The sequence below is a fragment of the Anabrus simplex genome, chromosome 11 (assembly GCF_040414725.1).
Source record: "Anabrus simplex isolate iqAnaSimp1 chromosome 11, ASM4041472v1, whole genome shotgun sequence".
Lineage (NCBI taxonomy): Eukaryota > Metazoa > Arthropoda > Insecta > Orthoptera > Tettigoniidae > Anabrus > Anabrus simplex.
Genome location: NC_090275.1, coordinates 66,363,256 through 66,378,156, shown reverse-complemented (window position 1 = coordinate 66,378,156; position 14,901 = coordinate 66,363,256). Strand labels below are relative to the sequence as shown.

Below are 14,901 nucleotides of genomic sequence, written 5' to 3'. Positions count from 1 at the left end.
TCGGTGGTGATATTTATTGATTTCATACCTGTTTCACCACTTCATGCTGATTTATTTTGTCAAATCTTATTATTCACCTGCATTTAATAAACAAAAATAACTGGATTAAGGAGTGCTCTCTCCTTGAGTTAACATTGGTCTAGAAGACTTGTGGTGATAGTTACCGATTTCATATTTGTTTCCACCCCTTCATGGTTGATTTATTGTATCAACCCTTGTAGTTCTACATTTAAGGAATATAAATTATTGATTAAGGAGTATTCTCTCCTCGAGTTAACATTGGCCTAGAAGACTTAGTGATGATATTTACTGATTCCACATTCGTTTCACCACTTTCTGGTTGATTTATTTGGTCCACTCTGGGTTTTTTTTGCTTTACGTTGCACCGACGCAGATAGGTCTTATGGCAACGATGGGACAGGGAAGGAAGTGGCCGTGGCCTTAAGGTACAGCCCCAGCATTTGCCTGGTGTGAAAATGGGAAACCACGGAAAACCATTTTCAGGGCCGCCGACAGTGGGGTTCGAACCTACTATGTTCCGAATACTGGATACTGGCCGCACTTAAGTGACTGCAGCTATCGAGCTTGGTGGTCCACCCTTGTTATTCACCTGCTTTTAATTAACCAAAATATTGGATTAAGGAGTGTTCTCTCCTTGAGTTTTTTTTTTTTTTTTTTTTTTTTTTTTGCTAGCTGCTTTACGCCGCACCGACACAGATAGGTCTTATGGCGACGATGGGATAGGGAAGGGCTAGGAGTAAGAAGGAAGCAGCCATGGCCTTAATTAAGGTACAGCCCCAGCATTTTCTGGCGTGAAAATGGGAAACCACGGAAAACCATCTTCAGGGCTGCCAACAGTGGGGTTCGAACCTGCCATCTCCCGGATGCAAGCTCACAGCTGTGCGCCCCTATCCACACGGCCAATGTGCCTGGTCTCTCCTTGAGTTAAAATTGGGCTAAAAGAGTGGTGATAGTTAGACCTACTGATTTCATATTTGTTTTCACCACTTCATGGTTGATTTATTGTGCCAACCCTTGTGATTCTCCTGCATTTAATTTATGTAAATTATTGAATTAAGGGGTGTTCTCTCCTTGAGTTAACACAGGCCTAGAATATTCGGTGGTGATAGTTACTGATTTCACCATTTCATAGTTGATTTATTGTGTCAACCCTTCTGATTCTCCTGCGTATAATTTATGGTGATTACTGAATTAAGGAGTGTTTCCTCCTTGACTTAGCATTGGCCTAGAGGTGTCAGTGGTGATATATACTGACCTTGTTTTAAGCTTCCCTTTTAACTTAATTCATTTCGGGTATTATCCCTTTGCATTCCTTGTATGATGGGTTTTCTGTGAATTATATTTTGGTAGGGCACTTGCTTCCCGATTTCTGCTCCCGGGGAACATTAATGTACTCTGTTCTTGTACTCTTGTATTTTCAACGTACTAATATATTGGTTTCATTTCTCTCCTCTTACCCTTCTCAATTTTTTAATTGTTTAAAATCCTGTTCCTTCTTCTTCTTGGCTATTAAGCCTTAACCAAATGAGATCATTTAACCAATCTGTAATTCTTATTTACTGACATTAAATTTTACCTTTTCTAAACTCAGTCTTATCCTTTCATGACATCGTTTGGTAATTAACCTCTAAAATTTACTAGATTTAACCCGTTCGGTGGGCGATGCAGCGATATCCGCAGCTACAACTAGCTTGCTTGGCAGGGAATGCGGATATAACCGCCGATTCAAATTTTTTTCTCAGTTGCCTGCCTGCAGAGGTTTATTTCTTTTTCAGCAGCATATTCGGATGAGTCTGCCCTCTGATGTGAATTTTTTCAACTATGTTCTTCCAATACCAATGTGTCATCCACGACTTGCATCATAAAGAACGCAACTTGCGTCCGGGCAAGAACGACCTAACGCCCAATAGCCGCGCGCTGAAGCTTTAGCTCATCGCCTAATCGTCCTCTGGATGCAATAATATTGCTGTAGAAGGGATTTCTAGAGACTGTGATACTGAACAGACCTCTCTGATGACATTTTAGAACTGTGACCTGATTTATTATCCCCAGTCTTGTGTTCTTCCTTCACGACTGGAGTGTGTGTTTACCGCGAGTTACACAACATTTATTATCATACGCATCCTTAATACAGGCACAATTAATGATTTCCGTCCAAACTGCAGAGACCAGGGTTCTATTCGAACTTTTTTCTTAATTTTTCCGCTAAAATGTCTAAAAGGAATTACCGGCGCCCACCGTTAGAGAAGATAATTTACTGGCCATGATAAACAAAATGTTGGAATTTAGTGGGGAGAATACTGACTGATCATAGTGAAGTAAGTTCTGCCAAAGGGGAATTCGTAAGTGACAGGAACTTACCTGGAATAAGTACTGCAGGCTTGAATGTACGGGGTTCGGGCCCAGCTGATGCGAATGTTCAGCAGTCGCAAAAAAGACACCACGTGTTCGATTCCAGTTCAAGTAGCGATCATGACAGTGACAATGATGACAATAATCTGATTACAACCCAACCAGTGCTAGTTCTTCGTCAACTTACACTGAAAATGGACAAAGAAGGTCCCACATTGATCCAAAATTCCATTGTGATATAAAGCAAGAGTTTGGGGGGGAAGAAAAAGAAGAGCAAAATATTTTAATTATTCCTTTTATGACGAGATATGCCAGAACATAGCTGAACAGACCAATGATGCCTAGCAAGAAATCGCACATAAAACCCAGTTTAGCAAGATGAAACGAAGGAGTCGAGATCAAGACCGGGTCAGAACAAAGACTAAATAAAGCTTCTTATGGCCATACTGTTGACGTAGAGGATTGTACAGAAAGCTAAATTAGGACACTATACTTCTTGCAATAAATTGTTCACTACGCCTATTTTCTTTGAGCTGATAATACAGAAGAGATTTTTTTCTCGCCGGGCTGAGTGGCCTAGACGATTGAGGCGCTGGCCGGCCTTATGACCCCAACTTGGCAGGTTCGATTCTGGCTCAGACCGGTGGTATTTGAACGTGCTCAAATACGGCAGCCTCTTGTCACTAGATTTACTGGCATGCAAAAGAACTCCTGCAGGACTAAATTTTGGCACCTCAGCATTTCTGAATGTCGTAAAAGTAGTTAGTGGGACGTAAAGCCTATAACATTATTATTATTATTATTTTATTATTATTATTATTATTATAATATTTTCCTCCACAGCATTTTACATATCTCTGACAATGAGGTGAATAATGAACAAATTCCTCCCAAAATGTACAAGATAGTATTTGATCATCTGTTGGCAAAATTTTCTGAAGCTTATACCCCTGATGGCAAAGAGTCAATTGATGTGAACTATCCATACATACCAAGAAAACAATGCGTTTCGGAATGGAATCATACAAATTATGCAAAACCGAGACAGTTTATATAAGATCTGTTTCCATGTGTATCATAATGAACAGCTGTAAAAGGCATAACACGGTGCAGACTGTAAATATTACCTGTAGTGTAGAGTAATATAGTCCGTGTGTGTCACTTATGAATTGCAGGTATATATTTTGTCATTGAGATGAGTTTTAAGCCAGGAGATCACTAGGATTATCTGGCTGTCGAATGCCGACATTCAGTTCGGTAATGGAACAATATTTTCCAACTACCTTAGCAGGGGCACCACGAGCAGGAATCAGCATTCACTCAGAATTTTTAGTGCATGCTGAGAAGTATGCAATGATCTGGTTAGCAAAGTTCTACTCCAATATCTTAGAAACAGGGTCCATCCCTCGACTTCTGAAACTGACAAAAGATCATCGCCATTCTCAAACCGGGCAAATCTTGTAATAATCCTCAAAGCTACCGTCCAATTGCTCTTCTGAGTGTGGTTTACAAATTACTATAGTTCAGTTATTATGAGTTTCGACTTGACGTTTGAGCGCTGCCTTTTGGCGGAGGGTAAGTGAATGAATCAATAGCCAATCATAGGCAGCCGATCGCTCCGACAGAGCGCATTAGACTCCAGTTCCGGTTAGCGGTGTTGTCGATGTGCTTTTTACTGTAACCATGTGCTATCAGCTGTGTGTCGTATTGTGCTCAGTTCTTTTCGTGGTCTTTGTGCTAGGTGTTCGTTTATAATTCGTAGTGTAGAGTTTATAAATTTATTGTTTAGTACCTATTTTTTAATAGTATAGCGCGTTATATTGTAGTGAATAGTGTGTAACAAGGTATAATAGTGATCTAGATACTACGGTAGCTTTAGTTTAATATTTCATTCGGTAGTTATATACCGGTAGTAGGTTAATTTTAGGCCCGTGTGTGAATTTGATATTCTGTCGTGTCGACGCCTACGTCTAAGGATGAAACTCCCAAGAGAAGAAAGCCCTTTGGTTGCAGTACTCCACTAAGGAGCCATGCCCGGGAAATTGTTTGTAATGTTAGGGAGCCATTCTTGACAAAGCACCAACAATGGTGACTAGAAAGAATGAGTTGATTAAGTGGTTGAAGGAGCACAATATTTCGGTTCGCGATGACGTGAGGAAGGGGATCTCATGCATCTCCTGAAACAAAACAAGCCCAGTGCCCAGTTTATGTGGTGGATGAAATAGCCAGAAGGCATGGGCATAAAGTAGTTCACCTTCCACCATACCATTGCCATTTTAATGCCATAGAACTGATTTGGGCCCAAGTGAAGGATTATGTATTTGAGAATAACCGACTCTTCACTGTTTTGGAAGTTAAGAGACTTATTTTCAAAGCCGTAGGCTGTATAAGTGCGGAGGACTGGAGCAACGTTGTGAGACACACAAAATCCAAGATGATTAAAGCTTGGGAGAAATAAAGTCTCACAGACGATTATGTTGAAGACTTTATTATCTCTTTAGGGTCAGACGAAAGTAAAACCTCAACAGACAATGACAATGCCGATGACTCAGAAATGAGTACGATTATTTCCTTCCTTACGGGAAACTGAATCTAACAGCAACGCAAGATCTTGTACATAGTGAGTAGAAATTTAATATTATTCTCTGATGTTTTATCTATTCAAGCATTGACATATTTTTATCTTGTAGCCTTATCCTAAATGTGTTGTGTATTATTGTTCATCTTATGTGAATCACGTATGTTGCTACAAAGAATAACTGATTATGGACTTATATACCAGTATTTACATTTCCGTTTGTGTTGTGTATCGTAAATAAGCTGTTTGTATTCGTAGCAATTTGGCACCACTGTCTGACTTCCAGTTAACTGTAAAGTCAAAACTCATAAAAACTGAACTATAGAGAGACTTCTTTAAAACAGAATTGGCTCAGTAGTTCTTGACCATCTACCCACTGAACAAGCGGGCTTTCGCCCAAATCGAAGTTGCACATACCAGGTTCTCTCTGACTACACACATTGAAGCTGGTTTTCAAAATCAACTAAAAACCTCTGTTGTCTTCATGGACCTTACCGCATCATATGAACATGCTTGTAAACAGGTTTCATGTAATTTTGGTAAACAAGGCAAGTAAGGAAAGGATCCTTAATAACGGTCTTCCTTAAGGATCGGTACTAGCACCTCTGCTGTTTAATATATATCAGACTTACCAAAAACAGTCTCCAAAACATTTGGTTATGCAGATGACTGGGCATTCGCAATGCAGGGCAAATCTATGGAGAATACCAAAGATACGCTGACAGCTGATCTCGCCATCTCGTACTTTCGAACGTGGAGACTTAGGCCAAGTTTGAGTAAAACTGAAATCTCATGTTTCCATCTCAACAACAAACTGGCCCACCCAAATTTCAGAACACTAGACTTCCTCACAACAGACACCCGAAATACCTTGGAGTAACCCTTGAAAGAACACCGTCCTTCAAGGAACATCTGAAGATGATAAACGAACTCCAGCCACGGAACAATATCATCCACAAACTGTGTGGCACCAATTGGGATTCTTCTGCTTCGACCTTATGAACTTCAGCCCTTGCCCTTGTCTTCTCTACTGCAGAATATTGCTCTCCAGTCTGGCTGAACAGCTGTTACACAAAACTGGTTGACACAGCTAAATCATACTTTGCGCATTGTATCGGGAATAAAATCTCAAGGATAATTTAATATTTATCCTTGATGTTTTTTTATGCCTAATGTCATCTTCAATACAGAACAATAAATGAGAGTTGTTACTTGTAATTGTATCGGGAACCATAAAATCTACCCCCACTTCTTGGTTACCAGTTCTGAGCCATAATCCTCCACCTCACTTACGGAGAAAGAATGCCTTGCTGCGTGAGTACCACAAGCTGTCGAGGAATTCCAATCTGCCAATTCATGGAGATATACCCAACGCCTTGAACAACAGACTTCGGTCCAGAAATCCACCAATACGGACTGCCAAAATCCTGGTTGACAAATTCAGCCTCAGCAGGATTGGATTCAAAAATGGACTTCCATGGCTCCAGCTAAGTATCAGAACCTGTATTACAAGAATACCAAAAGGTTTTGACCTACCTCGCAAAACCTGCACAACCCTCAATCGTATCAGGACAGGCCATGGAAAGTGTACCAACTTCCTCTACAAATGGGGCAAACTTCCCTCCCCAGAATGTAGCTGCGGTGCCCCTACGCAAACAGTTCGTCATATAGTGGAACAGTGCCTCCTGAGTGCTTATCAGGGTAACCCAAAAGACTTTGACCCAAATCTTTCTTGTACAGACTATTTGCAGAGCTTGAAGGTGAAATTGTAACCTATATAGTGTATTATATATTTAATTTGTGATTGTGTGTTTTTATTTTTAATGTCATACGCTAAATAAATAAATGTAGGTATATATACTTTATCCCTCGAAAGCGCTAACCAACATAACAGAAAATGTTGTATTATAATTTATTCCATTGTAAATCTTTTATGTATATGTAAACTTTGTAAAGCTACAATTTGCATACACAGAAACATTTATTTCCAAGCAGAGATTGTTAGTAAATTGCCTAAAATATTCAGGTAAAAGTTACTGTATAAACTAAAACCAGAGCTTTGCTATTAGGAAGAAGCAACCTCGATATCGCAGTGTGAAAGCACTTAGTATGTTCTTGCACAAAGTATTGAAAAATTAAAATAATAGGATTTTTCAACAATTAAATACATTATATTCAAGTAAATATTTCTCTTAGGGCCATTCAATAGTTCATTTTAGTCTAAGATCATTTTTAATCAAGTAATTAAATATTTTCTTCAATCAGGAAAAATGCTCCCCCCACCTGGGAGTGCGCCAGTGTGTACCGAGCTCCCCGCTTAAGGGATTAATCTGATACTGAGGTCACCATTGCATGATCCACTAGCTTGCTCTCCTTTGAGTTAGGTTGTCATTGTTTGTTCTTGCATGTTTAATATTTTTCTGTTCTTATTTTGACTTGGGGTGAAGTGACACTGTAGTGGTATTTATGTTGTCTCTGTGAGTGTACAGTGTGTGCAAATCTTTACCTAACCTGATCTTGGTACTTGGTAACACATATCTGTTCACCTCTTAAGTTACTGTGTTCCTTTAATTACCTGCCATGTCTCAGTGTTTTCATTTATATTAACTGCACATCACACTATTTAAAATAGTGTTGACAACACACTTTTAATGATTAAAAAATATTTATTCTATCATACAGGTTTCAGGAACAATATGCATTCCCTAAAATCAGTGAAGTCAAATCGAGGAATAAAAAACAATATTAAAATGCCTTTGCTGGCGGGACCTAGTGTTTACAGTGCACTATGCCTTCTGGTATGGGCTAGAGCAATCTTGTTACTTTCATTGATCTGTCTCAGCTTTAACCTTGGCTTTGACAAAATGAAAGTGACTGAGGTATGAGTGATGCTAGTAATGCCATTCCTTCTGCAGCCAGTCTCTGCTATGAATGGTGTGAAACTATTGCTCATAGGGTCGGTTGGTGCATGCATCCCTAATACGGGATGACTGAGGCAATGAGCACTAGGACTCCCTTCCTCCAGTCACCCGCAATAGCATGAACCTCATACCATACAGAGGGCACTAAGTATAGCGAAAAATTAAACAAATATGTTCTTCTGGCATTCGGCTGTGCGGGGATCTGTGTTGTCAGGCGAATACCACTGCAAGGATACATGACGTTCCCACCAGCAAGATCACTGGGTGTTCACGAGTGGGCTTTCGGGCATAACTGCGCACGTAAGAGGCCCATCTCCGAGCAGCATGTGCATTAAAAATTTGGAAACAGTCTACAACGAACCCTCAAAAAACAATAAAAAATAAAGAGGGGACCATAGTCACTGACTCTTTTAGTCACCTACTACGACAGGCAGGGATTACCTGTGAATGTATTCAACCCCTCCCATCCACAGGAGGTCCAACACATGATATCCAACCGCAATCCATGTCTGCGCCTAGGCTGCCCATTTTAGTCTCCTCTTACGACAGGCAGGGGTTACCGCGGGTGTATTCTACATGTGCGTCCCCTACTCACAGGGGGGTGATGGTGCTTCTTTTGAGGAGCTGCTTCTTCAAACAGATTCCAGAAAAGACGGGGAAAAGAAGAAGACTTGTTGCTGCTGGTGCAGAAGTTATAACATCTGTGGAGGTTGCTCTACGACATCATGCCCTGATTGAGGAAGGATGTAAGGCAAAGACAACACAGAAGAGAAAATCACCAGCCAGCAAGAAGCAACAACTAGAGTCTGATTCGGAGGAAAGTGCTGTCAGTATTCCCAGTAGCAGAAGCTCCACTCCAGACATCTCTGAGTTACAGAATGAGATCACTGAGGAAGAAGAATACGAAAGGAGGGATAATGAACTTTGTTCTTCCACTGTAGATGCAGGAAAGTGGGTGATAGTAAAGTTTGCAACAAAGATGACCTGCAAGCATTACATCGGGAGAGTTATCGTGAAGAATGAAGAGGACTGTTCAGTGGTTACATTTGCACGAAAAGTAGCATCTAGGCCTACAGTCATCTGGCCAGAGATAGAAGATATCTGTGAGTTATCTGGGGCCTGTTACATAAAGCTACAAGTCTACAAGTTACAAGTCATTTTTCATACAAGTTGTTGAAAAAAAAAAAAGTAATTCCTGTTTCATAAAAGCACTTGTAGGTACAAGTGAGGCGTCTAGTATCAAAACCGGCCAAGTCACAAAATTTACGAAAATTAGTTAAGGTTATAAATTTGAAGTAGAAGTATAGCACTATCAGGTGAAACAAGAATATGCTTTAAAATCGTCCATGTCTTCATGTTATAGAGCACTGAATTCTCGGTCATGCAACAGAATCGCCCAAGTCATGCAGCCAGTGAATTCAAAACCGGCCAAGTCAAGGAACGAGCGACAATCTTTATGATGCAGCATTATTGTCTGGAATCTTGTGTTGTTACATTAAGCAACAATGTGATAATATCAGTAGGCAAAATCATTCCTTGTAATGTATATTCTTTGAAGTCATAATATTTTATTTGTTGTTCCTTTGCAACACTGATTTACGTATTCGCGGGCTTCTTACCGTCATTGGCGCCAAAGCAATCCTATTTCCGGTGTGCTCGTATTTTGTCATTATTGTGTGCTGTAACGTGGATATTGTTCCGAGTGGTGAACTGAAAGATTTACTTTCATACCTTGTGAAATTGTAAAAAATTGCAACAAAAACGGCCAAGTCAAAATTTAAATTAACAAAAAAATGGGTTAATTATGAGTTAGATTTCTCAAAACAGTGGAACTTAAATATTAAACTATTAAGGATATAACTGTGAAAAAAATCTTTTCTGACCATCATTGCTTTGTCTCTACAGGTTTTTCGTCCATATTGAAAAATATGCCTTGAGTGACTTGGCCGGTTTTGATACTAGACGCCTCAAGTGTATTTATACAAGCTACAAGACTTGTCAACGAGTCAAAATACATGTTGTTTCATAAAGATACTTGTAGGGTACAAGAACTTGTAGAAAATACCATTTTTCTTACAACTTGTTTTAGACATTCAAGGTTGAATACAAGTCTGTGTAATTTGCTGTTAAATACTCAATAACCAAATAGTTTTCAAGCTTTGTGTTAATGTTTGTGTAGAAATATATTTGTTATATAGAAGCAACAATAGCGATGAAGGTATAATAGGGGATGGACAAAGACGTAAAAGAACTTTCAGAAGTAGGGTTAACATGGTTTTCACAAGCTTTTATGAATACAATGAAAGATTTAGAATGAGTTCAGTAAAACTGGAGTCACTTCTACAATATGTAGTTAATCCACTTCAGCATGCAACTAACAGAAACTGTGCTCTATCCCCAAAATAACAGTTACTTTAGCATTACCCTGGTTAGGAAATGGAGGGCAACATCATGCAGTAGGTGATATGAATGGTGTATCAAAATCTACTGTGTGCATAGCAATTCATTCAGCTGTGAATGCAGTGAATATTGTCAGGTTTCCTACAGTTTTTGACTGGCCAGAGGAAACTGGCCACATAGTTCGAGAGTTCCATGCTATTACACGTATGCCTCAAGTATGTGGACGTACTGATGGAACACTAATAAACATTGATGCTCCTGTGGTAGTACATGAGAGCGACTTTATTGATAGGCATGGGAACCATTCCCTAAATTGCATGGTAGTGTGTGGACCAAATCTTAAGTTTTACTATGCAAGTGTAACTGGCCTGGAAGTGTGCTTACCTAAAATATCAATGAAATAATGTCTTATGAAGGTAAAATATATAATAAAATAATATCATATAAAAGGCAGCTAGTTACACAGACAAACTCCTTTAACATTTAATATACAGGAGGAAATAATAAAATATAAATGCAAAATCATACATTAGCTTCTTCAGCTACTTAATTTGTTAAAATATAATATACCTCCCCCTCTTTTACATTCTATCACACTTTGTAAGGTCCTTTGTGTATTGAGACTTGGGTAGGCCCAAGTCTCTCAAGTTTCAAAGCCTCCAGTTTTGATTTATAGCTTTTTTATTTCTAACAGTTCATTCTGAAGGGCTATCTTCTTTTTCCTCTCAATTTCCAGATAATCTGTGGGGTGAGGTGAAGCCTCAGAGGGAATTCTCTTCCAGAAATAAGGCAATATTATGAATATTTCTCCACTCTAACTTTGTCTTCTTTCATGAGTGAAGTGTAGAAAGCTCGAAACAAAATTTCTTTCACTTCCCTAATTTTATTCAGGATTAAAATTTTATTTGCAACTTGTTGCTGTTTAGGATTACTCATGTTTGACTCCTTTTGGCTAGCTCACTGAAATCAGCTGACTTGTAAGACTTGAAGTGAAATGTACCAACCTTACAATTGTAGAAATTTTGTTTATGAAACAAAAATTTCCTACAAGTGTAGGAACATCCACTTGTAACTACAACTTGTATGCTTGTAGACTTGTAGCTTTATGAAACAGGCCCCAGATAGTGACATTCTGATGATTTTGTCAGAACCAAGTGTAAGGAGGAGAGCAGAATTTTTGTTTGGTGTGTCATTTTCAACGTTCAACATAAACTGAAATCAGGTCATATTGCACACTACTAAATATTTCATAACATGCTTTGTAATTAATGTATGTGAATGAAATAAACATATTCTGAATCAGAGAAACATTCTGTGTGCACTTGCCCCACCTATATTCTTATACCATCAACTGCGTGGATGTAATAGCCTGAATGTACACTTACCCCATATGCTCATAACGATGAATATGATGATCACGTAGAAAATAAAATTATCCTGTAATTACGCCATTAATAAAATTACACCAAAATCACTCAAGCGTTTTGCTAAATAAAGCCCATATTTATGTGTCCCACAATTTGAGTACGATATCACAGTTCCTTCCCTTTACATACAACTTTGAATTTAAACTAATCAAATTGTGGGTTGCACTTAACCCATTCCCCATTACCTTTAGAAGTGTAGAAAGGAATCAGCATTTTGCTTAGAAATCCAGGCTATACTTGGAATGAACACACAACTAATAAAACTTACAACAAATTTGTGCCAGTAAATAGTACTACGCATCATAGCCGTGGTTTCTGCAGAAAAATCACTCATGAAGGTTATTTTAACTGGCTTCCAGAATGCAGCTGACTTCTTTGGCTTTGGAGCATTTTGAGAGCGCTTCTGCTCTTGGAGAAAGCTGTTACTTCCATGACTGCCTGGACTCATTTTCATGGATTTACCAGCATTAACACTTGAAGATTTACTAGAAGCAATGTCCATAATACTAGCAACAATGGCAGCAAGAGCAGCAACAGAGGTCGTCAGATTATTACCAAAACTGTAAGATAACAAGTGTTTGAAGTTCATTAATTCATTTAGTTTCACAGACTGTACATTTTCATATCTATCTATCTATCTATATATATATATATATATATATATATATATATATACACAGTTGTGAAATAAAAATAAAGGCTACAGTTATGAGGGTTGGGGCAAAAGTCATGGCAACTATTTTTTTTCTTGAAGATACCAGTCCGGTTGGAACATGTGACATATACAGACGAAAGAACAAGGTGTTAACTACATGTGTGGGCAATGAATAGCACTGAAATATCGTAACACACCAATTTATTATGGTAGTATACAGGGCAATTTGGCCTCCCTGGTGCAAAAGAATGACAACACAGTACACATAAAGTTGACGTGACAAACCTGGGCCTAAAGACCCTAAAAGTAGTCTCCTGCTACTGACACCACAAGCTGCCAACGATGTGGGAGGCGCTGAATACCATCTGTCTCAGAATTTGCCGCACCATGTGTGAATCGGGTCACCTGTTGGCGTACAGCATTAGCAATGTCCTCTCGTGTTGCAAGCCGCCTGCCACGTAGTGGTTCCTTAACCCTTCGAATGAGATTAAAATCACAGGGCGAAATGTCGGGAGAGTATGGTGGGTGCTCCAATTCTTCCCATCCCCAGTCGCAGTAGCTGCCCTACACACTCTGCTTTATGTGGTTTTGCATTGTCGTGCAGGAGTATTGCACTGTCCACAAGACCTGGACATTTCTCCCGAACGCCATGTCGTACCTGTCGCACCAGGAAGTCCCTGTAGTACTGTGCGGTCACTGTTCTGCCATGTGGAACAAAGTGGCAAACGACACCCCTGACGTCATACGCGATGATCACCATCAATTTGACTGGGGAAGGATTCTGACAGACCTTCTGCCTCCTTGGTGATCCAGCATATCGCCACTCCGCGGACTGACGTTTCAGTTCTGGTTCGTATGCCCTGGCCCAAAAATTCATCGATGGTGATTATTCGTGACAAGAATTGATTGCCGTCCTGTTGCCAGTGTGCACGGTGGTTGGAGCATATTGCATAGCACACCCACCTCTGAACTTCCGTTAGTTCATGCGGTACCCACCATGATGCGATTTTGCGCAGCTGCAGCTCATTACGCAATATCCTGTGGACAGTGCGTTTCTCTATGCCACTTTCCCTCTCTAACTCCAGTAGCGTCCATCGTCTATCTTCATCCAGGAGCTGCTTGATGATGGCACGAGCCACGTCGGTCCACACACTGACAGGTCGTCCCGAACGTTGCTCATCACTGGTTGACACAAGCCCTTGCTGAAACTTTCCTACCCACCGTGCTACTGTACGGTATGGTAGGGCATTATTCCCAAGGGCTTCCACTAATTCATTGTGACATTCCGTCGCATTTCTCTCTCGGAGAACGGCTATTTTGATGTAAATGCGCTGCTGAACACGGGTTACTTCCATCTCGCAAGACACTCACCAACTGACCGATTTCACAGCCCTCGCTACGCTACTACCAGCTATCACAGAGCCATCTGTTCTTCTGCATACACACTATGCCTGCAGAACTTCCACACGACACATATACGTTTGTGATCCGTTCACATATCTACAGGGGAAAAAAAAAAAGGTTGCCTTGACATTTGCCCCAATCCTTGCGTGTGTATATATATATATATATATATACACACACTGAACATTTCACACCATAAGAACACTGCCCTCATACCACTACTTCAGAATGACAGGTACTGTTAGGCAAACACAAGCCACGTTTGTAGCAGGACCATTTTCCACAGAGGCGGAAGGTAGAGAATTGACAACAATGATTTTATGGGGATCAGCTTGCGATTTCTTCATTGGTTTGTTCACTAATTGATGTCATGCACCCGTCAAATTTACGACTTGTCAAGTAGGGTTTATAGTTGTGAAATAAAAAATAAAAGGCTAAGGTTTTATGTTAATGCTTATTAAGAGGTCTACCAAACTGATTTTAGAATTTTTAATAGCACTCAAAATCTTTCGCTGAGCGACTCCGCCCCAACCAAAAGTCTAAAAGACGCAGGTTGTTAATTTTGTTTTTATCATCTGCTTCATAATACACTGGCAGAAAAAAATATCCGAACACCAAGAAGGGGTTGTGCTAGATTAACAATTAACAAACGTTGGTAGGTGTGCTTATACATCTGAAAGATGACATTGATTCGAATTTCCCGCAAATCGCACTAGAGTGCTCTAGTAGTGAACCCATGACTCTGAACATCAGGTTGGCTTAAAACACAGATTATTACCAATACTGTAAGATAACCAAAGTGTTTGAAGTTAATTCATTCATTCATTCATTCATTCATTTAGTTTCACAGACTTTACAATCGCATATCTATCTATATATACTTGTGAAATGAAGAATAAGGGCTTAAGTTTATATATATATATATACATACATAGACTGAGCATTTCACACCATAAGAACACTGCCCTCATACCACGACTTCAGAGTGACAAGTACTGTTAGGCAAAAAGTTTTCAACTCGTGCCATGTTTGTAGCAGGTACATTTTCCACAGAGTTACCTGTGAGATTGGACGGAGTGACAGCGAGTGGGTCAAGAATGCCTTTACGATGACGAAGAGGCCAGTATCAACAGTTCCCTGCGG

The 14,901-nt window shown here is 39.7% G+C and overlaps 1 protein-coding gene across 8 annotated transcripts in view; it reads right to left on the bottom strand.

The window, feature by feature from the left end:
- LOC136883450 (nuclear RNA export factor 1) overlaps nucleotides 1-14,901 on the bottom strand; it is a 200,242-nt gene that overhangs the window by 152,825 nt on the left and 32,516 nt on the right. For 6 of the 8 annotated variants that reach the window (XM_067155749.2, XM_067155752.2, XM_067155751.2 and 3 more), the window contains exon 3: nucleotides 11,968-12,259. The exons of 1 other annotated variant lie outside the window; for it this stretch is intronic. In XM_067155749.2, the coding sequence (XP_067011850.2) occupies nucleotides 11,968-12,201 (234 nt within the window). In that variant the 5' untranslated portion in view covers nucleotides 12,202-12,259. Of the gene's footprint in view, nucleotides 1-2,382; nucleotides 2,532-11,967; nucleotides 12,260-14,901 lie in introns of those variants that run through there. One more of the 8 variants, XM_067155754.2, reaches the window with a different exon arrangement.